General features: G+C 38.1%; 2 protein-coding genes across 3 annotated transcripts in view; one reads left to right on the forward strand and one right to left on the reverse strand.

Annotated features, from left to right (window-relative positions):
• Positions 1–7,074, forward strand: part of GRM3 (glutamate receptor, metabotropic 3) — a 255,445-nt gene extending 248,371 nt beyond the window's left edge. Inside the window, exon 6 of the mRNA XM_010859121.1 lies at positions 6,515–7,074. Coding sequence (XP_010857423.1) covers positions 6,515–6,588 — 74 coding nt within the window. The 3' untranslated portion in view covers positions 6,589–7,074. The remainder of the gene's footprint in view (positions 1–6,514) is intronic.
• A 6,463-nt stretch (positions 7,075–13,537) lies between these two features.
• The window catches only part of KIAA1324L (KIAA1324-like ortholog), a 220,012-nt gene continuing 207,796 nt past the window's right edge, over positions 13,538–25,753 (reverse strand). For both annotated transcript variants that reach the window (XM_010859123.1, XM_010859122.1), the window contains 3 exons: positions 22,657–22,835; positions 21,480–21,645; positions 13,538–14,316 (listed from right to left, as the gene is read on the reverse strand). In XM_010859123.1, the coding sequence (XP_010857425.1) occupies positions 14,257–14,316; positions 21,480–21,645; positions 22,657–22,835 (405 nt within the window). In that variant the 3' untranslated portion in view covers positions 13,538–14,256. The remainder of the gene's footprint in view (positions 14,317–21,479; positions 21,646–22,656; positions 22,836–25,753) is intronic.

Genomic DNA, 25,753 nt, shown 5'->3' on the forward strand with positions numbered 1-25,753 from the left:
TCAGTGATGGCATCCAGCCATCTCATCCTCTGTTGTCCCCTTCTCCTCCTGCCCCTAATCCCTCCCAGCATCAGAGTCTTTTCCAGTGAGTCAACTCTTCGCATGAGGTGGCCAAAGGACTGGAGTTTCAGCTTTAGCATCATTCCTTCCAAAGAACACCCAGGACTGATCTCCTTTAGAATGGACTGGTTGGATCTCCTTGCAGTCCAAGGGACTCTCAAGAGTCTTCTCCAACACCACAGTTCAAAAGCATCAATTCTTTGGCGCTTAGCTTAACGCCTAATCATATGGAAAAACATTTTTTTTTTTTAACATTTCTACCTCACCTGGAGTAATTGCAAAGGCTTTGGGAAAGGAAACACTAACCAAGTTAATGTGACCAATTTGATGGATAATACACACTTTGATTGAAGGAATTTTGTGCCCAGGCTCAGCTGTAGGCACTGTGGTCATGGATGAAACAGACAAAGTGTATACTCATGATGCTTGCGTTCTCATCAGGCAAGGTGGGGCATGGAGAAACCAGTACTCCACAATAACTCAGGTGTTGGTTGATAAGCAACATGTAGAAAATAATAGGGAACTCAGGCAAATAAGGCAGATGGGGAAGAGAATCTGTTACTATTTTTATAAAATGGGAGGAAGTGATAAGGTAACACTGAGCAGAGTCATGAAGGAAATGAAAGAAGGGAGTTATACTGATATCTGGGGAAATGACATTCCACACATGGGAAACATGCAAAGGGCCAAAGAGGCAATGAGCCTATAGGTAAATGGTGAAAGGGAGAGGAGATGAGGACAAAGACGGAGCAGATCCTTTAGGACTCTGGAGGTCATTCATTGTAAGGACTTTTACTTTTCTACTGAAAGAACTGGGAAAACACTCGAAGGGTTTCATCAGAAGTGGCAAGACCCAACTTGAAGAGCATTGTTTTGGCTGTGTGGGCAGAATATAAGACAGGGAGCAGGCAGAGACCTACCTCATTCAGCAGGCTGCTGCCTAGCCCAGATGATGGCTTAAATCAGGGTGGTAGAGATGAAAGCCAATACCGTGAGCAGATGCTGGGGATAACTGGAAGACGAGGCTATCAGCATCAGCTTCACAAGAAAGAAGGACTAATACCTGATATTACTTCATTAGAGTTTAACACTTCCAGCTTTTGACTTGGATCCCTAGATGTAGTAGCACTTACAGCTCCTATTCGTTGTTTGAATTAATTGTTTTAAGTGAGTTTCTGATCTTAGCCTGAGAACACATTTGGATAGAAAAGAGGAAAAACAGATGTTTAGCAACTAAGAAGAGGGGAGAAGAACAAAAAGTAAGTAGAACAGTACAAAAACTTCTTGAGTATTTTTATTTAGAGATTATTGTGCATCCAACTTTGGTATTTCTTGGGGGAGGGAAGAGAAGATAAAGGAACATAATTGGAAAGAAAACATGACAGCATTATGTAGCAAAATGGACTGAGGTATTAAGTTGAAGATCAAGTGGAATTTCTGTTGATAAGGTAATTAAGTTGTATCATGGGTTCTATTTTCTCTTTCCATGAATCTTGTCTCATAAGAAATCAATCACTAAATGAAGCAATCTTTGCTTTCTTAAGTTCTAATTCCACATTTGGAAACTAACTCTTGAGTTTATAGAAAATAATTTCCTCTTCAAACTACTGGTAACAGTTGAAGACATTTTGGTCATAAAGGGAAAATTAAATTATTAATAATGGATTCTCTGTCTCCTACTGAGAAATCTCAACATAGCAAGGCTACCAAATGGTTGGCTAGCAGTGTCACATCTGCCCAGACAGCATTATCAACACATGCACTTCTTTTGAAATGGGACCAAGGGGCCCTAGCACAAGTAAATTAAGGTGAAGAGTAAAACAGAAACAGGTCCAATAACAAAGCAGGAGGACAAGGCAACAGACAGTGGATGGAAACTGTATTCCATGACCATAGCAGTAAAATCTCTAAACAAGCAGACACACTGGGAGAAATTATTCGGGGTCACTGGGAGCAAGGAAATGGAACAGATGGAAACAGACTGGAATGTCTGTTCTGTTTAAATGTTTATTTTTTTCTAAGTCTGATGTATTACACAGAGTAACACACTGATTCTCAGGAATCAAGTCTCAGCCACTGAACTGACTAACAGACTTGGCATCCATAAGAATCTATTGAATAAATATGTTTAGCATTGATTGGGAGCCCAGTTACTCAGAAAAATTGGGTCATTTTCTCCAAAGCCTGGCCAGTCTCTGCATTACTGGTACAAGAAAAATGGATTTCATGTTGCTAGACAAAGCTGCCACTTGGCTGCATTGATCTCTAAAGCTTCACCATGTTTGTGAAGCAAAACATGCCTTTTGATGGACTTGAATGGTCCTTATGTGGTCAGCTGTGGAACTTATTAGGTCTTTTTCAGCTCTCTTCAGTTTTCACTTTAAATAGCAAAAAGTACCACGTTAACCTAGAGTAACAGCTGCTACTCACCCCCACTCCCAGGAAAGCCAAAAATAAGCCTGCACACTTCTTATTTCTGACAGAAAGGACAATTATAGAAATCTGCATAACCGCACTTAATAGGCTAAACTTATGCCATCAAAACTCTTGTGAGAATTTCATTCGAATCATAGAAAAGCTCATCACAAACACACACACGCGAATGGCAGTACTTTCCTCTCCACACATTTTACTACCTCGGGGAATAACAGATGGGCTAATACAGGAGGCATATGTAAAATATTTATGAAAGGCAAAGTAATTGTGATGGTAAACTCATAAAACAGTAATTTCTTCTGCTATATTCAGCAGCGTGTACAAAAATGAGAATATCTTTTACATAATAAAAAATGCCCTGACAAAAGCTACAGATGAAACAGTAAAAGAAAAGCAGAAAAATACAAGTTACAATCCCCTCTGATACACTGAAGTGTTTAGGAAAAAAATAAAACTGCAGTGTCTTGTGGGGTTTTTTGCTGTTGTTGTTCCTTGCGAGAAGACCTTGAATTGCACCATCTTCCTCTCAAATAGTTTAGACACTCTATCATAGGGTGTTCCCTTTAAAGTCCCTATGAAGCAGGTGGATAATTTCAGGCTACTCTGTAACGTTCCATGATGGCGTTCACATGGTGTTTGGCAGAAGATCATGTGACACTAATAGTTTGAGAATTTTCCACGTGCCTACCTTTGCAGCCCATGTACTTCTTACCTACATGGTCAAAATATACCCGATTTTTAAGAAGTCATACGTGCACACTTAAGATAGCAATCATCAAATTCCACAATAGTATGGGGAACATTGGAGTAGGTTTCTGATACCATCTTTAGAAATGCAGGTAGAAGGGATTAGACAAGTTCAAGGTGGACAGCAAGGAGCACTAACACACTAATCCCTGGTTATGCTAGACGTACCCCCATGACACATCATTGCTTTTCAATCTCTGAAAATGAAAATCCTGCACAGAAATAATAAAACTTGATCCTGGAAAAGATGAAGAGCTTAGTCAAAATGTCAAAGGCAGAACTGCTGTGGAATGCTCACAGCCCAGCCAGTTCTCTGCAAGCACAGTTGATGCCACTATGCAACTTAAGGAGGAGAAAGGCCAACTCGTTCCAAAATAAGGCCGCTCACAAGCCTCACATTTGCTGTCATTTCTTCAGGATAATAAATTATTTCCCCTGTTTAAATTTCCATCAGCTCTACCGTTGTTTGAAAGGCAACCATTCATACAATCATTCAAAAAGGTATTTATACAGTGTCTGTTCCATGACCAGCAAGATGAATAAAATAATGAAAACGACAAACAGAGCCCCAGCATACTTTCTAGTCAAGAGTGTAAGACTTAAGATGCTAAGGGGGAAAAAAGGCAAGGGAAAAATTCAGTTTAAGATTGGGTAACATGACAGAGAGTAACTGGTTGATTACTTTAGACTAGATGGGGGATGATAGCCTTTTCCAGAGGATGACATTTCACATGTGGATGACAAGAAGGAGCCAGATATGTGATTAAGAGAGGAAATAATATTCCTGGTAGAAGCAACAGCTATTTCAAAAGGCCAGAAATTGAGAAACAGATATTCTGTATTAGAGAACAAAATCAAAAGGGGATGGGGGTTGGGGGAGGAGAGAATTAGATGAATTCAGAAAGCTAAGCAGTGTCTAAATCATGCTGAGATTTATAAACCAGAGTTAGGAGAGCACAGAGAAGCCACGGGAGGTGTGTACGTTGGTGACTTACACTTACAAATACGCTGGCTGCTGCAGAGAAAAAGCACTGCAGGGGAAGCAAGGATGGACACAGATAGCCCAGTGGTGCGGCTGTTACAGTGGCCAAGAGAGAGAGAATGCTGGCCTGGCCCAGGGCACTGGATGCAGACAGACAAGTAGCTGGAAGTAGAGACACAGTCGATTGGACCTGATGATAGGTTTGACGTGGGAGGAGAGAGAAAAAAGGGAAGTGTAAATGTTAGACTTTTGGTTTGGCTAACTGGCCAGATGGTGAGACCATTCACTGAGTAAAGGAAGACTAAACAGGGACAGGTCAAGAAATCAAAATTATGTGTTGGCCACTTGATTCTGAAATGTCTATTAAACAGCCACATGGAGATGCCAAGTAGACAGGTGGACACAAGAAGCTGTCGAGAAAGTACACACTGAGTGGCTAGGAGCACTCCCCTGGGCTTCCAGTGAACTGTGGTTTGAACTTCATTTCACCTTGTTCTTTCTCTTGCCTTACCTAGCTTTGATGAAGCAAGAATCAGAAAAAGTATATGAAGAAGCTTTGCAAAGAATAAATTGATGCCGTCATATTTGTAATTATTATCACGTATCACCTTCCATCAAATATTTATCTGGTGCACACTGTGTCTTCACCATGGAAGTTTCAGGAAATGTAGATTTTGCCGTCCCTGTCCCCCAGGATACTGTAGCTTCTAGTGGGCTCACATGGTAAAGAAAAGTGAGCCTCATTCTAAAAAGGATAAAGGGAATAATCTCCAAAAGAGTTAGCACGTCACATGACTCCTCTGTAACCTTAGGCAGCCGCACAGACTTGCCTTTCTTATTTTCTCACACACCAAGACAAATAGCACAGAATTGAGAGGCTGGAGTTTCCCTAGCAGGGTGTCTGCTTGAAACACTTCTGGTGCTCCAACTATGGTGAATGTTCCCACACTGAATGCCACATACTAGCAAATTTCACAATTAGCTTCTCCTTCATGTTTAAAGACATTCCTATGAAAAATGCAGTTTCATGCAGCAAGAATATTTCCACTATGATAGTGAACATGAGGAGAAGGCACTGGCAACCCACTCCAGTGCCTGGAGAATCCCAGGGATGGGGGAGCCTGGTGGGCTGCCGTCTATGGGGTCGCACAGAGTCAGACACGACTGAAGCGACTTAGCAGCAGCAGCAGCAGCAGTGAACATGAAAACTTTAACATGAAGTTAGTTTATTTGATTATTAACTGAGAGAGCTATGTCTTTAAAGAATGGGACAGCTAACTGGGCAGCTTGACCTGGGCTGTGGTCAGGTAGCCAAGGAGATCAGCTCCTCTAGGTCAGAGCACGCCAGATGGACAGACCAAGAACAGGATGTCAGCAGTTCCAAAAGGTAATGTGAGGCCATGGCTAACTGATTCTCTTGGCCATGTTGTTTGATCCCATGGAGGATGGGGGGACTTGCTTTTGTTCTCATTCGATGAAAGGAAAAAGCTTTCAGGGAGACATGAATATAACTTAGCTGTCTTTATATCTCTCTCTCACACACACAAAAAATGTTCAAAACAAGGTCAGCTAGGAATTTCATCTAGGAAAATGATGACCCATAAAAAGAATGAATATTTGTATCCATATTATACTCACACCCTGACACGGTCATCACTATTGTCAATAATGAGAGCATCATCCCTTTGAAATGCCTTTCTTTCTGCAAACTATTATGAAATTGAAGTTCTTACAACTCAGCTCTCACTAGAATTATCACTGAGGTTATCCACTTGAAGAATGAAAACACGTGAAACCATTCTCAAAGGCAGTGGGTTCACAGATGACTCTTGGGTCTACACAGTCATCCTGTCCATAGAGAACAAAATTAATTAAGGTATTGAAAATAATTAATTTAACAATCTAAGTAAATTGCCATGAGTATTCAATTTTATGCACTGTATTTTAACCAGTTTGGAAATTACCAAAGTTAATTTTAAACCCACAAGTGACTTCTTTCAACAGTGATTATGCTTATCAACTCTTTCCAAGAGGTATGACATTAGTGAGCGACTAATCTGATCTGATCTGATGACATTAGTGGAGGTAAGATCTGGGATACACACTAATTTTGTGCAGAGCACATTTTGAAACTTGACCTGCTGCAGCATTAAATCACCTAGCATTTTCTAAAGCCAAGTTAAAATGAGTTTTCCACTTAATTTTAACTAGTATCTAGGATTATCCATGCCAGTATCTCTATGGCCCCCTTGACTAATGCAGAATTTTCTGTCCTGCTCTGTTTTCCAGCCTCTGCCAGCACATACATGCCGACGGTGTGCAACGGCCGGGAAGTCCTCGACTCCACCACCTCATCTCTGTGATTGTGAATTGCAGTTCAGTTGTCGTGTTTTTAGGATATTAGATGAAAGTGCTCATGTGCAGCTCCAGAATGTGGAAACAGCAAAAGAATACCCCTAGTACCTTTTTTTAGAAACAGTACAATAAATTATTTTTAAGGACTGTACAGTATATAGTGATGTGCTAGAACTTTTTAGACTGATTTTAGTGATTATTAATGATTCCTTAGAACCTGGAAATAACCCATTGTTTACAGAGCTGAGCACTGGTGACAGGGTCTGACAGGGTCAGTCTGTTAGAAAATATGGTGGCAATATTAGATAACCTTTTTTCCTATGAAGTTTTTTGTAGGCCCTTGTTGTAACTAACTTAGGATGAGTTTCTATGTTGTATATTAAAGTTACATTATGTGTAACAGATTGTTTTTCTCAGCACAAAATCAAAAGCATCTGTATTAATGTAAAGATACTGAGAATAAAACCTTCAAGGTTTTCCAGCATGGTGGATAATGGCCTTGTTCTTATTTAATCATTTCAGTTAATTTGACTATGTTGATTTAGACCATTTCTATTTTATTGTTGGAGGAAATTATCTAACTATGCTTCTCTTTACATCTGTTAATAGATACACTGAACACAAGTTTTACCCTGTAAGAGAATTGTAAGCATGTCTAGACTTCTTCGCAGATCTTTGCAGATAACATGATCAGAATTTGACTGATGACACCATAAATATCAGGTTATTACAGTGGCCAGACAATAATACCCTTATTGGTTTCTTTAAGCCACATGTGCAAGGCAGCCCAGAATTTGCCCAAATAGGTCTCTGAGGTGAGGAGAGAGTTCTTCCATTCCTGTATTCCTCTGAATACCAAAACTGACCTGTCAGGGAAGGTTTGATGGCTCTCATTTCCCAAAACCACCTAAATTTTTAGCAAGGAGCCTGGAAAAGCATCCTATTCCATTGGAAAATCACTCTGGTGGTTCACAGCTGAATGAGGCAATGAAAATGCAGGATATCTTCTTTTCCAAAGTCCCAAGAACAATGTTTAGGAGCACACAGACTTGTCACTAAACTTGAATATTTTACTAACTTAAATAAAGGAGCACACAGGGAAAGCACGGATAAGCTAAAATGGGGTCATTCTTACCAGTACTGTCCTATTTCTCCTGATAAGTCCTTGAGTAATAAATCATTTATTAATGTAGAAAAATCACTGAGAATCTAACTATCTGCTAGGTCCTGCACCAGATACCATGGACAGAGCATGTATTCATTTCCTGTAACTAATCTGACAACTTAACATGAACTCAGTGGCTTAAAACAACAAAAATTGACTCTGCACAGCTGCACCTTATTGGCTATGGGGAGAATCTGTCCCATTCCTCTTCTAATTTCTGGTGGCAGTCAGCTTCTTGAAATTATATCACTCCAATCTCTGCAGCCATCTTCATGTCACATTCTCCTCTGTGTGTCTCTTATGAGGACACTTCTCACTGGATTTAGGGTACACCTGGATAATGCAGGATGATCTTATCTCAAGATCCTTAATTGCATCCGCTAAGGCCCTTTTTTGAAATGAAGTAACATTAGGATGTGTAACTTCTAGGGGGCCATGCTTCAACTCATGACAGGGAAAAAGAGGATTACCAAGTACTTGCCTTTAAGAAGCATCAAGACTGGAAAATATGCTAATGAGGAGACTGCCACTGAGGGAGACAGTGAGAGGAAGGAAGAGGAGGCTATGAGGGACCCACAGGCTAAATAACCAGGGCCTAGATAATCAAGACTGATACTATTTTTAAAATATCCAGAAATAATGAGTAGGTGCATGAAAGCCAACATGACTGGCCTTGAAGGAAATAAACTGAGGAGTCCCATGTTAGCAATTCTCTTCCTCCTTCTAGATGCCTTTGAAGCGGCACCCTCATCAATGTGTCCAAAACTCACCAGATGCTTAAAGACAACAGTGCAAAACAGTCTCTAAATTCTCAGATTCAAAGAACATGGATGGGAGGGGGTGGGTGTGGCAGATTGGGTAACAGTAGTTGTCAAAAAAGACACTAGATGTCAAAAAAGAATTCTGTTGTGACTGAAACTGGCAGGAGTGCTAGATAGGTGTGCTCAGAATGAGTACCTGCTCAAAATCAAGGCTGAGGCAAGGCTGATGGCAGAGAAAATAAACTCAGTCCACTGATGGGATTTGACAGGCCGAGGAAGGCAATATCAGGTAAGTTGTTCAGAGACACTGCTGATGCCTAAAACAATCAAATTGATCTTGGATCTTCTTAAACAAGACAATTAGGTTGTGGGTGACTCCTGAGTGGGTGTTTCTGAGGACGGGTTTTGATCTGTGGTCACTGTATTTCACTCCCTGTCTTTACACTGAAAGTGCATTGACTGACAGCTCTCATCATCTTTTTTCTTCCCTGCCATGAACCGTGTTTCCTATTCAAATGCACACACCCTAACATGTGATCCCTAGAAGTAATTTTTTAAAGAGCATTCAGCATATGTATGGAAAATAGCAACTATAAAATCCTTTTTACATGAGCCATTTCAAACCAATAGGTTTTGGATTGATTTTTTTTTTAACTCCAGTAACAACATTTCATTCTCTCAGAATATAAAACTTGCTAAGCTGATCCATCTTTGCAAAAACATCCTGATTGCAAGGAACTCAAGCAGAATGATGTATCCCACTCATAAAAAAACATGCCAGAGCCTCATGATATGGTTAATTTTTGTTGGATTCCTGAGTGTTTACAGCTTTTGAAATCCTCTGTGTCCTCTCTAGTTTAAATACTAATGTTTACTTGCCCACTCAGATTTCTCACAGTAACATAAAAATGTCCCATTTTCAAATTGTGAGGCAAGCTGGTTTGCAGATCACACAGAGGACAAATTAAGAGAATGGCTGAGAAAGGAGGTAATTCAGCCAGTGTCTTTGCAGACTTCAACCCCACAGTTCCTCTCAGCTAGCCCCCTGCTTTATCCATGTAGCCACCATGATAGTTTGGGGTGTCAGAGCTCTGTGGCAAAAGGCCACAGAGAAGCAAAAATAAAATGAGGTGCCAGGAAGATGGAACATCAGTACGAATCAAAACCTTCACAGTCCTAATAAGGCCCAAACCCACGAATAAGGCAATTATCACTCCTGCACTGTGAAAGAAAGTTGAGATTTGCATCATTCCCACTGGTTGGACTCATTAATTTAACCCAAGCAATGGTAATTTGAAATCTGTTGATGGCTTGGATGGAAACCCTTAGATGGTTAGCTAAGATAAAAGGAATATTACTCCCTTCAAAACCAAATTTACCAATATCCACAAGCTGTTTTATTTAGTATTCTTCATCCAGGAGTCTTTATTAATAAGATGAGGAAAATTCCAGCAAATGAAAAGCCTAACTGGGATATTTTGCTCAAGGCAATTGGAGGTCTGTTTCTTGAACCACCAGTCATTAAAGGAATCCTAAGTGTCCTTTGCAGTTCAGTCAGTCTTAAAATAGGATTTGGTAAATACGTGTGGACTGAGGTGTACGTGGCCTGAATACATGCAATGGATGCTCCAGTGCTGCCAGGGAACCCTATCCAGCACCAGAGCTCATGAATCTAGGCTGACACTACTTTCATGCATCAATATATGTTACTTCCAAATAGTTAATTGAAATAAATCTGTCAAAGAGATTGAATATTATCTCCAAATCTAGTTACCTTAGCAATAAATGTTATAGAAATCACAATGAGAAAAGACTTTTAAATCAATCTTACTGGTTGACTTTGAACCAATTCACTTGTTTTATCATTTCCTAATCAATATCTACAATCAAGTCCCAGAACTATAAAAGGAACTCAGAAGAGTATCTGGCTTTGTCTTTGGTGAGTGATTAAATCACCAAGGGAAGGTAATGGGCTATTTTTTTCTTGGTCATCTCTAGAGACTTGAGAAACTTTGAAGGTGTAAACTCATAAAGGGCAAAGAATCTGTGGAAATAGGTTATTCCAAATAGTTTTGCCTGTGGGTTGTAGTGATGGAAAACAGTGGTCAGCAAGCCACAGCCCACAGGTCAAATCCTAGCCTAGCATCTGTTTTTATAAAATCTGTGAGCTAAGAATGCTTCTACATTTTTAAATAATTGGAGAAACAATACCAAAAGTAATATTTCATGACAAGTAAAATTGAAATGAACTCAAATTTCCATGTACATCAAGTTTTATCAGAATGTAGCCATACCCATTTGTGTATAGACTATCTGTGGCTGCTTTCATGCTATAAGGGCAGAGCTGAAACAGAGACCACATGGGCTGAAAAGCTGAAAATACTACCTGACCCTTTACAGAAAAAGACTGCTGATCTAGACAACTGCAATGGTAATATCCATCAATAGCAATTGTAATAGTAATATCAATTAATTTTCAATTATTTGTCCCCATCTTTTACTTCATTTATGATTCTAAAATGAACTCATCTGAAAACATTAAACCAAAATAAAATTCAGCAAAAGTGTAATTTCTGGCCGTTAACTATGAAGGTGAACTCCATTTTAGTGTCCAAAGAAGAAGTCAGGTGTTGGTATTTTTTTAGGTTTATCCTCCTTGAGTCCTTTTCTTAGAGCAATCTTAACTTAGAACTTGGTCATGTAAACCTTAGATAATGTTCATGGTCACTAGGAAATAGATGTGAGGATATATAAATCCTCTGAAGAAGTTCTACTCTACCTATCTTTATAAATGTGAACAATACACTGCCAATGAAATCAACTTCCCACCCCAGCTCTCAGGAAATTTACATTCATGAGGAAGAGAGAAATGATCTGCATATTAGCCTCCCATCAGGAATGACGATGAGTCACAGGAAGTAGCTCTACTGACAGATGTCAGATGACAGTTGACCAGATTTGTCTTGAACTACCCCAGAGGGTAAATGACTAGACACAGGTAATCCTTCCACATAACCATTTAAATCACCTTTTCTCTCCTTGGGAAGAAAATAATGACAAAAATCTACACAAAAATACTATGAAACATTTTTAATCCTGAAAAGGACTTGATTACTAGTGATCAAAGAGGGGAAAAGTCAATAAAAATAAAGTTCAATCTTTTAAATCAAGTGAATACAAATCAAATAGCTCAACATTGTTAAATGATATGATATGGTTTATCCATGGAAGATATGGTCTCATTCAGTGGAAAACTGATTTAAATATGTTTTGACAGAGTGCTAAAAGATTTTATAGGTGATAGGTGACTTAATGGAGTATTTAAGGCTTCACAACTGCCTTTTAGAAAAATAACAAATAGCTTCTTCTACCACCTAGAAGGGAAAAGTTTTAACAAATGTCAATTAAAAGTCAGAAATGTGATTGTTTATGCCTTTCAACATTATACTGAGCTTTGCAAAGGCAAGACATAAAGTAAGTTTTATAGCCAGAATTCGTCTGAATATCTTCCTCATAATATACCTTCTGTCATACTTCTTCAGTGGTTGAAATAAAATGACAATCCACTGGGATCCAAATGAAAAAGTCAGCTCTTTCCAAAGATGGGACTGAGCTGCCAAAATCTATTTAATATCTAAAATAAGAAATAAAATAAATAAAATTTTCAATACCAACTATATTTTCTGAGAGTTCATTAAAATTTAAGGCATTTTTGACATGTCAGAGATTTTAGTCCAGTGACAAGAGAAGAAAGACGCTATCTGTGAGCAAATCCCAATTATCTCTATGGCTTAGAACATACATGCTGAACACAGCAAAAACGAAGACAGAGGTGGCAGGTGACCATGTGGAAACTTCCTGACTCTGTCCAGTCTGCACAACTTTGCCAGGGCTCCTGTGAAAGGGTGTATTTCAAGTGTATTTTTATTCTTTTGTTTAATTTTTGATCATAATGGGGAATGGCTCACCAGCAGTGATGGCAGGATAAAAAGGAGCAATGTCAAAATAATTTCATTATAATAAAATGTAAGAAATTAAATGTAGAAAAGGTTTATGTAATGCAATATCCTCTGTGAATTTCACAAAAAACAACAAAGCCCACCTCACTTATACTCATGAATCTAACAGTAGTGACATACACAAAACAAACATTCATTCAACAGTAACACAATGGTCCACTGTTTTACCCACCAGTGAAATAAATTCAAGTATTTATTTTTCCTTCATTGGCCACAAAACTAAGGATGACCTGCTGAATCAAAAATTACAAGGCATACCTCATTGACAGACTGGGGGCAAAACATTTAACAAACTTGTCCCTGTGCCCTACCTCACTGGCCAATTACCAATCTTTTTAAAACTCTGGATTAAAACCTATAAAGATCACTGTTTATTGAAAACAAACAAGATCACCTTAGATTATATATGGTCAGGAAACTCCCCTCTTTCCTAGTTTTAAAACAAGTTTTACACAAAATTGGTCATACCCAGCTTCGTTCAAACTTCTTTCGACAAATATTCAATTCCTGCTAATATCAGTATAACCTGTCCATTAGAGAAAATACCACAATTATCTGGATCATTTTTTCATAAGAGCAACAATACTTATTTCATAGCTGCTTATGGTACGACAACATTCTTATTTTGAATACAGATATATGCAATATTCTAAAATTGAATTTCTAAGTAACTTAAAAAGAAAACTTCCATAGAAGTAATAATCCTTATGGCCTAGCATGTAACCTTTGATGCTTGACACAGGGCAAATGTACCCACTGCCATTTTGGGGAGGCCATAAATTATCCCAGTAGCTCTGTACAGTTATCTGTACTGATACACAAGCCATCCCACTTTTTTCTCACGATTTTGCAAGTGATTTGATAAAAAAAGCTTTCCTATTCATTCTAAATTATACTTCAAGTATTACATAAATTGTTTCAAGCCATTTGACTTCTGTGATAGTGTCAGCTTGTTTTTATTAGGGGAAAGTCTAAGCTTCTCTTTGCCTTTATATATATATATATATATATATTTTTTTAAGAATCCCATTTCTTAAAAAGCCCTTCTTACCAGTTCCAACAAGGATGGAATTTCAAAGGCGATTATAAGTTTAGATAACCCAAACACATGCTGACTCTTCATTAAGAATTACTGCTTACTTAAGGCTCCTGAAATCAAGAAGGATACCCTATGGAAAAATGAAAAATCTATTGTCTTTCTTTGTTCATCATTTTTAATAGAAAACATGTTTAAAGGTCAGTCAGGAAAATAAATAATGGGAAAAATAACTGTACCTTAAAAAATTTTTCAAATCTTCCCCAAAATATAAACAAAGAAAAGACATACATGGGATCACAATGCATATGCTCACATTAGCCCTCCAAACACACTTTTTATATAGAATTTATAAAGAAGAAAAATTACCCATTAATTATATGGCATGCATCAGCAGTGCACTGGTGGGCTTAACCTTGGTTTTGAGTTATGTGTATATACAGATAAATCTCTTCCTGAGTTGAGCTTCATCTTCAGTTGAGACTCAAACCATTTGCTTTCTTATTTTTGGCAAGACACTTGACCATGTGATAAGGCAATCTAACACTTCAACCTCCTTCCCTTCTCAGTGGCGTGGCCCTCCTCTGTAACATCGCCAATGTGCCGGATATGAGGACAGGCTCTAAACTATGGTTCTGTAAAACTAGAGCGTGGGTTTCTTTGTTCATTAGTCTGACAGCTACAGCACTGTCTTTTCATATATTTGGAGATCTTGAGGATTTCAGTTGAACAGATTCAAAATGGTCTTCTTTTTCCTATGGGTGGAAAATATAAAGACAAAAACAACTCATTAAAATTACAGTAAGATTTTAGGATCTTACCTACCCAGAAAGTAAGTTTTGAAATCAGCTCAATGTATGTACCAGCCACTCATAATTGGGATTTTACATTTAAAGGGGAGGGTAGCAGATGTAAAACAGATAGCATGCCTACCCCAAAGACACACAATCCAAAATAGAAGCAAACACATGACTGTAATAGATACCAAAAGACACAGCTGTGATCCTTATGAAGAAATTCACTGAGACCCTTCCAAGGAGGACATCTGATCTGAGTGCTGAAATAGATGACCTATTCATGTAAACTGTAGATAGTAAGCTAAATAGTCTCAAGATAACATAGGGTAAATAATAAGAAAAAAGGAGAGCAGAAATAAAGAGAACATAAATAAAACATAAGATCATTTGGGTTCACTGATAAGTTTTAGGAAAATCTTTGGGGATCATGTTTACTAAAGATATTAAAAACAAGCCATCTCAGATAATAAATCAAAATTTGAGTGCAAGTATATCATTGATGGAATTTGTTTTATAATGCATTCAAAAAATGTAATCTATTAAGATAAATTATTCTTCTTTAATGGGGAGAAAAGGAAGTAGTGAAGTATCTCCCAATGTTTTCATTGCTAGACAAAGCTTTCCAAAGGCTGCTAGAATGTAGTGGAGGGACTATGCTGTTGAGGAGAATAAAGATGCAAAGAATTAGGATTATTTTAAAAGTAAAAGAAATATGAAGCAGATCAGTCCTGGGTGCACATGGATATGTGTATAAAACCGAGAAGTGAAATGAGAAAATAACAGGAAATAGATTCTGAGTATCTGTCAAGATGAATCAGGTTGCTTTTGTGTCTTCTCCCATTTGAGCAGAGAAGTCCAAGACTTCAGATCAACTTTAGGGCTACATGGTCAGAATTACAGAAAAAAAAAAAAAAAAAATCACAATGCGAACCAGCATATCCCATTTCCCTGCCTCTGCCCAGGCAACAAACCCCTGGGAGAGCAGCCTGCAAATTGTAGCACCCTAACCCACTGGTTCTAGGAGAATCTACCTCAAGTCTCACATATCCCAGCCTTAATTTTGTAGGAATAACCATCGATAATCCAAATATTTGTTAAACATCCATATGTTGCAGGAACAGGAACATGGACTAGACTTTACGGGATACAAAATGCCTGCCCTCAAGGATCTCACCGTGTATTTATAGGAAAGAGCATTAGACATCAACCATGAACTAGAAGGGAACGCTGAGGTTTTTGTGGCCTTGCTTTGAGAAGATCTGATTCAACCTGTTCTCAGGAAGGGGAGGCAGAGACCTGTTGGTTATCGTCCAGGTAGTGTTTCAAGTAAAACACTGGAAGCCCTCTACACAGTCATGTTTGCTTCATAGGGCTTTTGTCACCATGTCCTCTGTCTTCACAGGGGATTTTGCTCCTGTAACTGATATGGTGGGATATATACACACATATGTGTATGTGGTTAACATCACTAATTAACTGGAATCTCCTGATGGCAGGAATCCTATCACTTTTTAATTCCCATAAAATGACCCAAGGCCTCACACATCATTGGCTGTCAATCAATGGTTGTGAAAAAGTCCTGAACCACTCGCATGTAGAAAAAAAAAATTCTGAATTGGAACTCAGAAGATGCAGTTCCTAATTCCTACCTCACCCTCTCTTGGACAAAGTGAAACTCTCTAGGTCTCAGTTTACTCATGCATTAAATAAAGAGGCATACAAAATGATCTTTTAAAGCTCTAAATTCAAGAAACCAAAGAAAATCCAACTTCTCCCAGAAGTTTCTCCTTAGCCTGTCACTACCCACCTACCTGCATTCTTTTCTCTTCTGCTGTGCTCCAAGAGACCCTACTCAATACTCCTGCCATGTAACAAAAAGAATAAAACACCTAGGAATAAACCTACCTAAGGAGGCAAAAGACCTGTACTTAGAAAGCTATAATATACTGATGAAACAAATCAAAGACAACACAAACAGGTGGAGAGATTATACCATGTTCTTGGTTTGGAAGAATTAATATTATGAAAATTAATATACTACCCAAAGCAATCTACAGATTCAAGGAAATCCCTATCAAATTATCAATGGCATTTTTCTTAGAAATAGAACAAAAAATTTTAAATTTGTAAGGAAATAGAAAGATCATAAATAGCCAAAGCAATCCTGAGAAATAAAAACAGAGCTGGAGAAATCAACCTCCCTGACTTCAAATTATACGGTAAAGCTACAGTAACCAAGACATGATGGTACTGGCACAAAAGAGAAACACAGATCAATGGAACAGGATATAAATCCTAGAGATAAACCCAAACACCTATGGTGACCTAATCTATGACAAAGGAGGCAAGAATATACAGTGGAGAAAAGACAGTCTCTTCAATAAGTGGTTCTGGGAAAACTGGACACCTACATGTGAAAAAATGAAATTAGAACACTTCCTAAAATCATACACAAAAATAAACTAAAAATGGCTTAAAGACCTAAACGTAAGGCCAGACACTATACAACTCTTAGAGAAAAATACAGCCAGAACACTCTTTGGCATAAATCACAGCAAGATCTTTTATGACCCACCTCCTAAAGGAATGAAAATAGAAATAAACAAATGGGACCTAATCACTTAAAATCTTTTCCACAGCAAAAGAAACCATAAACAAGACAAAGGCATCTCTCAGAATGGAAGAAATTATCTGCAAATGAAGCAACTGACAAGGGATTAATCTCCAAAATATACAAAAAGCACCTGTAGCTCAATATCAGAAAAAAAACAAACAACCCAATCAAAAAATGGATGGCAGACCTAAACAGACATTTCTCCAAAGAAGAAATGGCCATGCAGATGGCCAGGAGGCACATGAAAAGATGTTCAGCCTCACTAATTATTAGGGAAACACAAATCAAAACCACAATGAGGTACTACCTCACACTGGTCAGAATGGCCATCATCAAAAAAGTGTATAAACAATAAAGGCTAGAGAGGGTGTGGAGAAAAGGGAGCCTTCTTGCACAGTTGGTGGAAATGTAACCTGATACAGCCACTATGGAGAAGAGTATGGAGGTTCCTTAAAAAACTAAAAATAGAACTACCATTTGACCCAGCAATCCCACTCCTGGGTGTGTACCTGGAGACAACCATAATTCCAAAAGATACATGCACCTCGGTGTTCACTGCAGCACTATAAACAATAACCAGGACATGGAAGCAAACTAAACACCCATCAACAGAGGAATCAGTAAAGATGTGGTATGTGTATACAATAGGTTATTATTCAGCCATAAAAAGGAACAAAATTGTGCCATTCACAGAGACATGGATGGACCTAGAGACTGTCATCCATGAGTGAGGTAAGTCAGAAAAAATAATACTGTATATTAGTCCATAAATGTGGAATCTAGAAAAATGGTACAGATGAACCTACGTGCAAAGCAGAAATGCAGGCCCAGATGTAGAGAACAAACATGAGCACCGAGGCGGGGAAGAGCGGGAAGGATGAACTGGGAGCCTGGGATTGACATATATATACACTATTACGTATGAAGTAGATAACTAATGAGAACAAACTACAGATCAGGGAACTGTACTCACTGCTCCATGGAAACCTACATGGCAAGGAAATTCAAAAAAGAGGGGATACATGTATATGTATAACTGCCTCACTTTGTTAGTATAGCAGAAACTAACACAACACCGTAAAGCTGCTACACTCCAATTAAAAGAAAAAGACTTCTACTGTAGCCCACTTGGACAAAGGTACAAAACACACTGCTGCTGCTACTGCTGCTAAGTCGCGTCAGTCGTGTCCAGCTCTGTGCGACCCCAGAGACGGAAGCCCACCAGGCTCCCTCGTCCCTGGGATTCTCCAGGCAAGAACACTGGAGTGGGTTGCCATTTCCTTCTCCAATGCAGGAAAGTGAAAAGTGAAAGTGAAGTCGCTCAGTCGTGTCCGACCCTCAGCGACCCCATGGACTGCAGCCTACCAGGCTCCTCCATCCATGGGATTTTCCAGGCAAGAGTACTGGAGTCGGGTGCCATCGCCTTCTCCGACAAAACACACTAGGTCTCCCTGTTTTTAAAAGCCCTTGACCTTCCTGGACCTGAATGTTCATAGGCACAGAACTCCAGTAGATGAATAGAAATAAGGGACATTTCAGCTACTGAAATGGGACAAACTGATTTGTGGCAGTGGAGGATCAACAGTGTAGTCTGATAATGAGGCACCTGGGAAGGAGTTACCTTACACCCTGAGAGATGCAAAGGTTTTTAATTTTCAAAGTTACACTTTCACCTCGCTATGAAGGAAAATGTTCCACTCTCAAATTGTTGCAAGTGCCTTAGATTTAACAGTCTACTGTCTACCAAATCCAGCAGATGCTCTCACCACAATTTGGTTGCCATTCTCCCTTAAACTTAATGAAAAGTATCAGAAATAGCTGGTACAGTGCCAGCTTCTGCTCCAAAATAAAAACAATCGACATGTCCATTCCCATCACTCAATCATCCCATGGAGTGGACAAATACCACCCAGTCTGCGGCATGGGCAAACAGGAAAAGCTGGACTAACTGTCCTCAAGCAGTCTTTCCAAAGACAAAGAAGAGACACAGCTGTCAGGTGAATCAGAAACACTAAGGTTTATAAGCCAGCAAGAAGGTCGCAGGCACTATCAACCAGTGCTGCCTAGCTAAAGAGATTCCACTTGGTATCCCTATCATAAATAAATACTTTCTTTCCACTGGCACCAAGTGTACCTACAGGGCTATACTTTTTGTGAGAACCAGACATTAACTTCTCTCCTAGAAACAGCAAAGCTTGTACCCTAGGAGTGGTCCTAAGTGGTCATAATTTAACTGTTAATGAAAACATCCTCCATAGATCATGTAGCTCTTAAACAACTGCAAGGACCTTTTCAAAATCAATCTACTCTTGGTTAATCAGAGTAGATTCCTGGAGGGAAAACTGACTTGTTATTCACACTCACTCTGTGGGTAGCTAGTAAATTTAAAAAGATGGAATATTTTTTAAAAATGTATGAAATCATGCCATTTGCAGCAATATGCGGAGAAGGCAATGGCACCCCACTCCAGTACTCTTGCCTGGAAAATCCCATGGATGGAGGAGCCTGGTAGGCTGCAGTCCATGGGGTCACTAGAAGTCGGACACGGCTGAGCGACTTCACTTTCATTTTTCACTTTCCTGCATTGGAGAAGGAAATGGCAACCCACTCCAGTGTTCTTGCCTGGAGAATCCCAGGGACAGCGGAGCCTGGTGGGCTTCCGTCTCTGGGGTCGCACAGAGTCGGACACGACTGAAGCGACTTAGCAGCAGCAGCAGCAACATGAATGGAACTAGAGATTAATTACTAAATGGAAGTCAGTCATAAAAAAAAAGACACCATATGATATCACTGATATGTAGAATCTAAAATATGACCCAAGTGAACTTATCTATGAAACAGGAACATAGAGAACAACCTTGTGGTTGCCAAGGATGAGGGGCAGGAGGAGAAGGAAAGATTAGGAATTTGGGATTAGCAAATGCAAACTGCTAAGAAGGTTTGGATTTTGTTGGGAGACAACTCTCCTTGGTTCTTTGGCATTTCTGCATATCTTATGACTACAACACTGATTTCCCTTTGTTCTAGACTAACTTTTCAAAGGTCTTTATATAGAAAGCGAACTTTGAAGATGTTATATCCTTCCAGAGCAAAGGGCAAGCTCACGTACAGTCTTGAAAACAGTGTCTCCCTCTAGAGCAATGAATGGGGATGCAAACTGTCCAGCACAATAATATCTCTCTTAGGAACAAGGGCAGAGATGCTTGCTGCCCATTCTAAAAGATTTAGATTCCCAAGTTCATTATAGGTTCCTTGCCTATAATGCAGCCCACCAAGAGTCATCTGTAGGAAGTGAGGCTTTGAAACTGGGATAAATGCTGAGGTTTTAGCTAGTGCTTCTGTTATGACCATTTAAACTGTTCTTTTTCTCTGATCAGAAATTCTATATCTTCTAAAGTATCCATGAAATCATGGCAGGCTCACTTATTAGCTTATAAATAGGATAAATTCTCAGCTCTTGACAATCACTGTACAGTCACTGTCCCTTAGCAATAGTACCCTCCATAAACCAGCATAATAAGCAAAATCAAATAGCCATTAGTATAAGGAGAGTAGGGCTTATTCATTTATTTTTAAATGATCCCCTATGATATATTAAGTACCTAAATTAGGAAATGATTACTAAAACACTCGCAATAAATGTAGTCTTTGCCACATGCCCTGCCTGCTGAAAATCCTTTGAAATGCAGTTTCTTTCATGTTGCATTCTATTTTCAATCTTGCAAAAGTGAAGTGGCATGTTTATCTTTTATGTCAATGGTGAAGAATGTCAATAAAATGTGTTTACAAATAATATGTAAGGCTTCATGTTATCTGTTTGGATATAGTACTCATTTCAAAGCTGATGAATGTGATACCATCTGATAAGGTAATATCTCAACATTTTATATAACTTTTATTTTATCTAAATGAAACAATCTTGTTCTAAAACAAAATATATAAATAAACATTGGATCATTTATATATCTAAAATTTTTGGTTTTGTAATACTATTAACACATTATCTTTGTATAAATTCAAATATTACAAAACTGTATTACTTCAAAGACAAAAGACACCCATTAATTAAAAACTCTCAAAATGCAGCTACCATTAGTAGTTTCCTGTTCAGATAGTAATATAAATGTACATTTAATACAAATGTGATAGTCTATGTGTTGCTCTCACTTCACTGACCTTGGACCTACTAACATATCAGTACATACAGACATCTCCATCTGTAACAGCTGCAGGATTGCACAGCATCCCACTACTTTGATATATGGAAATTTAACTACTTCCTGATGGTGTTAAAAGTTTCTTCTACTTGGTTAACCAGCAAAACAATACTGCAATGATTATTCTTGTATTTACATCTTTCTGTATTTCCAAAAGTATTTCTATCAGATAAATACCACAGAGATACAGATATGTTGAATGACAGAGTTTGCAAGAATGTTACTGTTGGGTTAATATGGCCTCTTAGTCATAAACACACAGTATTACCAGGTTAAAATTCTGCTGTTACCTTTGTTGCCAAGGATTTGAGTTTTCCCAGTAGGGACTGTTTATTGGAGTATACAACTTCCTCTTCATTATCTTCTCCTTCCATGATAGCACAGCTGTCTGCAGCTGGGAGTTCACACTCTTTTGAGTTCGTAGTCATTACTAATTTGGAATATTTGTACTCCAGTCTAAGTAGTGGTAAATATATAAATAGATAAAGAGGCTGTTTAATATAAATTAATACTTATTTGGGGTGGTCATACACCAGCTAATTGTCTTGGAGTATAGTTGCTTCACCAACGGATTTCCTTTACCCATCACCGCAACACTGTGTGTTCTCATTAGTCTACCACCTATACACCAAGCTTTTCCAGAATTTCAGAGAATCAGTGCAATATAGTTAATTCTATTACACTTATTTTACATCACATAAAGTGGCCAATTGTGACAAACTTTTGAAAGACAGAGAAAATTAGAGGTATGAATAAATTTTCATCATTTACAAATATTTGGGAACTAATTTAATATGCAGTTTTCCAAAGTTTACTTCATAAGATGAGAACATTGTACATAGGCAAGTGATTTGGTCTTACTATTTCTTTCACTCATTGCTTTCTGTTTCCCACCTCAGATTATAACTGTCCTTAGATAATACAAAAAAGAACTTTCACAGCCCCACTGACAGGTAAATCATTTTTAAAAAGCCTAATCATATAATGTATCAATATATAATTGGTAGTTAGACTCAATACTCAACTTCAGATCCTTGAAGTCCTGGAGTAAATAAAGGTGAGACTTGCCTACATGCTTAGACTGTTTCTTTGCAAATATTTGCCCACAAGAAACTGAAAAAACAATGATGGGGCAAGAAGGCAGCATGATGTCATGAAAATAAAATAGACACACAGAGAAAATCTGCCTTTCGCTCTGAGCTCTGCTCCCATCTACCTGAGTAGCCTGGCGCCTCTGTTCTTCTCTATCTCATAAAAACAGTGAGTCCAGTGCAATTATCTCTAATGTTCTCCAGTCTTTCTGTTATCAGAATAACAATTCCATCTGCCTTCTTAAAGACCTTTCCCATAACTCTTTCAACTAGGAGAAATTTCTTTTGGCTCTGGGAGAAATTGTTGAGTATGGTGATTAAGCCTAAAATTTTCACGATAAAAGAGATTCCTCATTCTTATTCGGAAGTTACTTACTTCTGATTCTTTTTCCAGAAGTAGCAAGTTAGAGCCACCAGCAAAACGGCTGTAAAAGCTCCCACTCCTGCTCCCACTTTTAGCCAAAAGTCAACTGTTTCACAGGTTGACAACTTTTTCTCAGGCAAAGAAATTCCTTTAATGCACCACTTAGGCTCATTCCACACATATAAAGTTTCCTTTCAAAACACAAAGAGGACATAGAAATTAGATTTAGAAGGAGGAGGGTCTTGCTAACCCTTTACTGACAGTAGGCAGAGAGGATTATTCAGCTTTCACCTAAGCTGAAGCTCCACGAAGAGAGGAACACATGTATACCTGTGGCGGATTCATTTTGATATTTGGCAAAACTAATACAATTATGTAAAGTTTAAAAATAAAATAAAATTAAAAAAAAAAGAGATATAAGAGAGAGAGAATAAGGAAATGATGAATGAAAATGCAACAAGACCATGAATTGTCAGATCATGTTTGCTGCATTATAAGGAGGCTGAACAAAAAATGATTCCCTGTGGATTTATCATTTGAGCTATTTTCTTCAAATACGTGATGAGCCCTGACTTAATCATGTTTTAAATGAAAGATTGGGTTGTTTAATATAACTAACTGGGACAGGTTTTACCCACTCATCACGTAGGTCCATTTCCCCAAAAAGCCTCTCCCCTGAATAGCAGAACAGATCCTGGAGCCAGACATCCAGGCAGAGCATGACTGGAAGACTTTGGTGACTAGTGTGGGGTAGGCATGCAGACTGCACCCGCTTCCCCAGGCCAAAATAAGGAGCAGGTTATTCTGGGTCATTGCTACCCAGCTGAGGGACTTACTCTTGTCCTCCCAAAGTAGATGACAATTTTGCTAGGGCAATGTTTTCAAACTGCTCCCTGCAATCAACTAGTAAATAGTAAAATAAAAACAATGGGTCTCAACCAGCAATATTTTTTAATAAACAGATCAAATAAGAGATCAGAGACAAAAATCAGAGTACAGGCATGATTCCTTATATATTTCAACATATACAATAACCAGTAGCAATTTGCATGATGATTATGCCCAGTGACATTAAATGACATGAGGCATTACATGTTTTACTCAGTGTGCCTCCTTAAATTTTCTGGTGAATGATGGTAACTTTATCTACATGCTAACAGAAGCATAACACCATAATGTTTAATTTCACACACTCACACACTTTCACAGTTAGTCTTGAAGTAAATGATGTGTAGGAGAATCCTATTTACTTTGAGGAAAAGTTTCAACAAAGTCTTGGTTGAGAACTTTTCAGAAAGGATGTTAGTAATTGAAGAAAATTTTAGTGTAACACTTTATTAAACTTAACTGTGAATAAATTATTTTTAAATGGCTCATATAATTTTTATAAGAAAGGTGAGGAATGAGGAGGCATGAACAAGGTTAAACTGCTGCCTCTCTACATGTAAATAATGACAACAAAGAGATAAATGTTAACTCCAGTCAGCAAATACTGATTTCAACTGAAGGGTGTTCCAACAAGAGAAAAAAAAAGAAAGGCTGTGAAAGAATTTATATGGTTGTATCACATAAGCTACACCCAAAGCAAATGGCAAGCTCTAATGTCCAATGACGGTCTTATAAACGAGCCATTAAAACTTCAGAATTAAAAAGACACAAACTTGTAAACCCAGAGATTTTAACTTCTCAATAAGCTCCTCGTATTGTTAAGGAAAAATAAAGTCAAGCTATTGACAGAATTTCTAGTCATTCTGTAACTTGATCATTCTATACATTTCTTAGTCATTCTATTAATTACAAAATTTTACCCCTACATTAGGGGCTTCCCTTGTGGCTCAGCTGGTAAACAATCTGCCTGCCATGTAGGAGACCTGGGTTCAATCCCTGGGTTGGGAAGATCCCCTGGAGAAGGGAAAGGCCACCCACTCCGGTATTCTGGCCTGGAGAACTCCAGGGACTGTACAGTCCACGGGGTCACAAAGACTCAGACACGACTGGGTGAGTTTTACTTCCACCTTCACATCCCTACATTAAGTCATGTTTTTGGCAAACAAGAAAATGGCTGATACAGCAGCTGAAAATTTTATTCTTGCAGCATGTAAGGATATTTTGTGAACGGAGTGAGATAAATTTTCAAATCTCTGCCACTATATAACATTTAGAAGTAATGCTTAATACGTACTTAGAACCTGGTATGGATTTTTGAGATTCAATTTGATAAGAGCACTTTATCACAAGTCATGCAGCTCTTTTAGTTTATATCAGCTGTATGTGGAGGAACTGTAGTGTGTAAATTTAACTTCATGTGCGTCTGGATTATACATCTTTATAAAATTAGAAAAACATATTCTCAGTCAATATAAAGTACAAAACTATAAAGAATGGAGCAGACAATATAATAGAAACACAGTAGAATTATTTAAAAATTAAAAGATAGCCATCTCGATATTTTACAATCATTTTTTTTTTTAATATCAAAAGACTTTGGCATCCAAAGAAATCCATCCTCATTCACTAACATAACAGAAGACGCCAGGAGAGTTGTCACATGTATTGAAAACTCACCAAAGAACAGACTTTTCAAAATATAATATTCAGAGACTGGCAGTAAACATACCCACGTACTGCATCAAACTCATTTGTCTGCTATTGCAATGAATACCCTGAAGAAGGACATTTCATTTTTTTCTACTTGAAGCTCCCTCTCATTTGGCAAATATTTTCAAATTTGACATCTAAACATAACAGAAAGGCATATTTAACTGATTTTAATATTTCTCAAAGTAAATTTGGAACTATAGGGGGAGTTACACACCTCAACACATCAAACACAAAAGTGTTCCAAAAGGCATTATTCTTAAAGCAAAACCAAGCATTGAAAAAGCATCACCTCACAACTATCTGTTTCAATCATCTTATAAGATGTTGAACAGAGGTTTTTTAATGAAGATCGTTTGAATGAGATAAAATTAGAGAAATAGTTGCCTCCCCATTGTCTCAAACTTATAATCACTACCTTCCAGAAGAGAAATATTAAATATTGAAGAATGTTTGGATAAAAGGTCATTTAGCTTGACTGAGCAACTTCACTTTCACTTTTCACTTTCAT

This window comes from Bison bison, unplaced genomic scaffold, assembly GCF_000754665.1.
Source record: "Bison bison bison isolate TAMUID 2011002044 unplaced genomic scaffold, Bison_UMD1.0 scf7180017864454, whole genome shotgun sequence".
NCBI classification, from domain to species: Eukaryota; Metazoa; Chordata; class Mammalia; order Artiodactyla; family Bovidae; genus Bison; species Bison bison.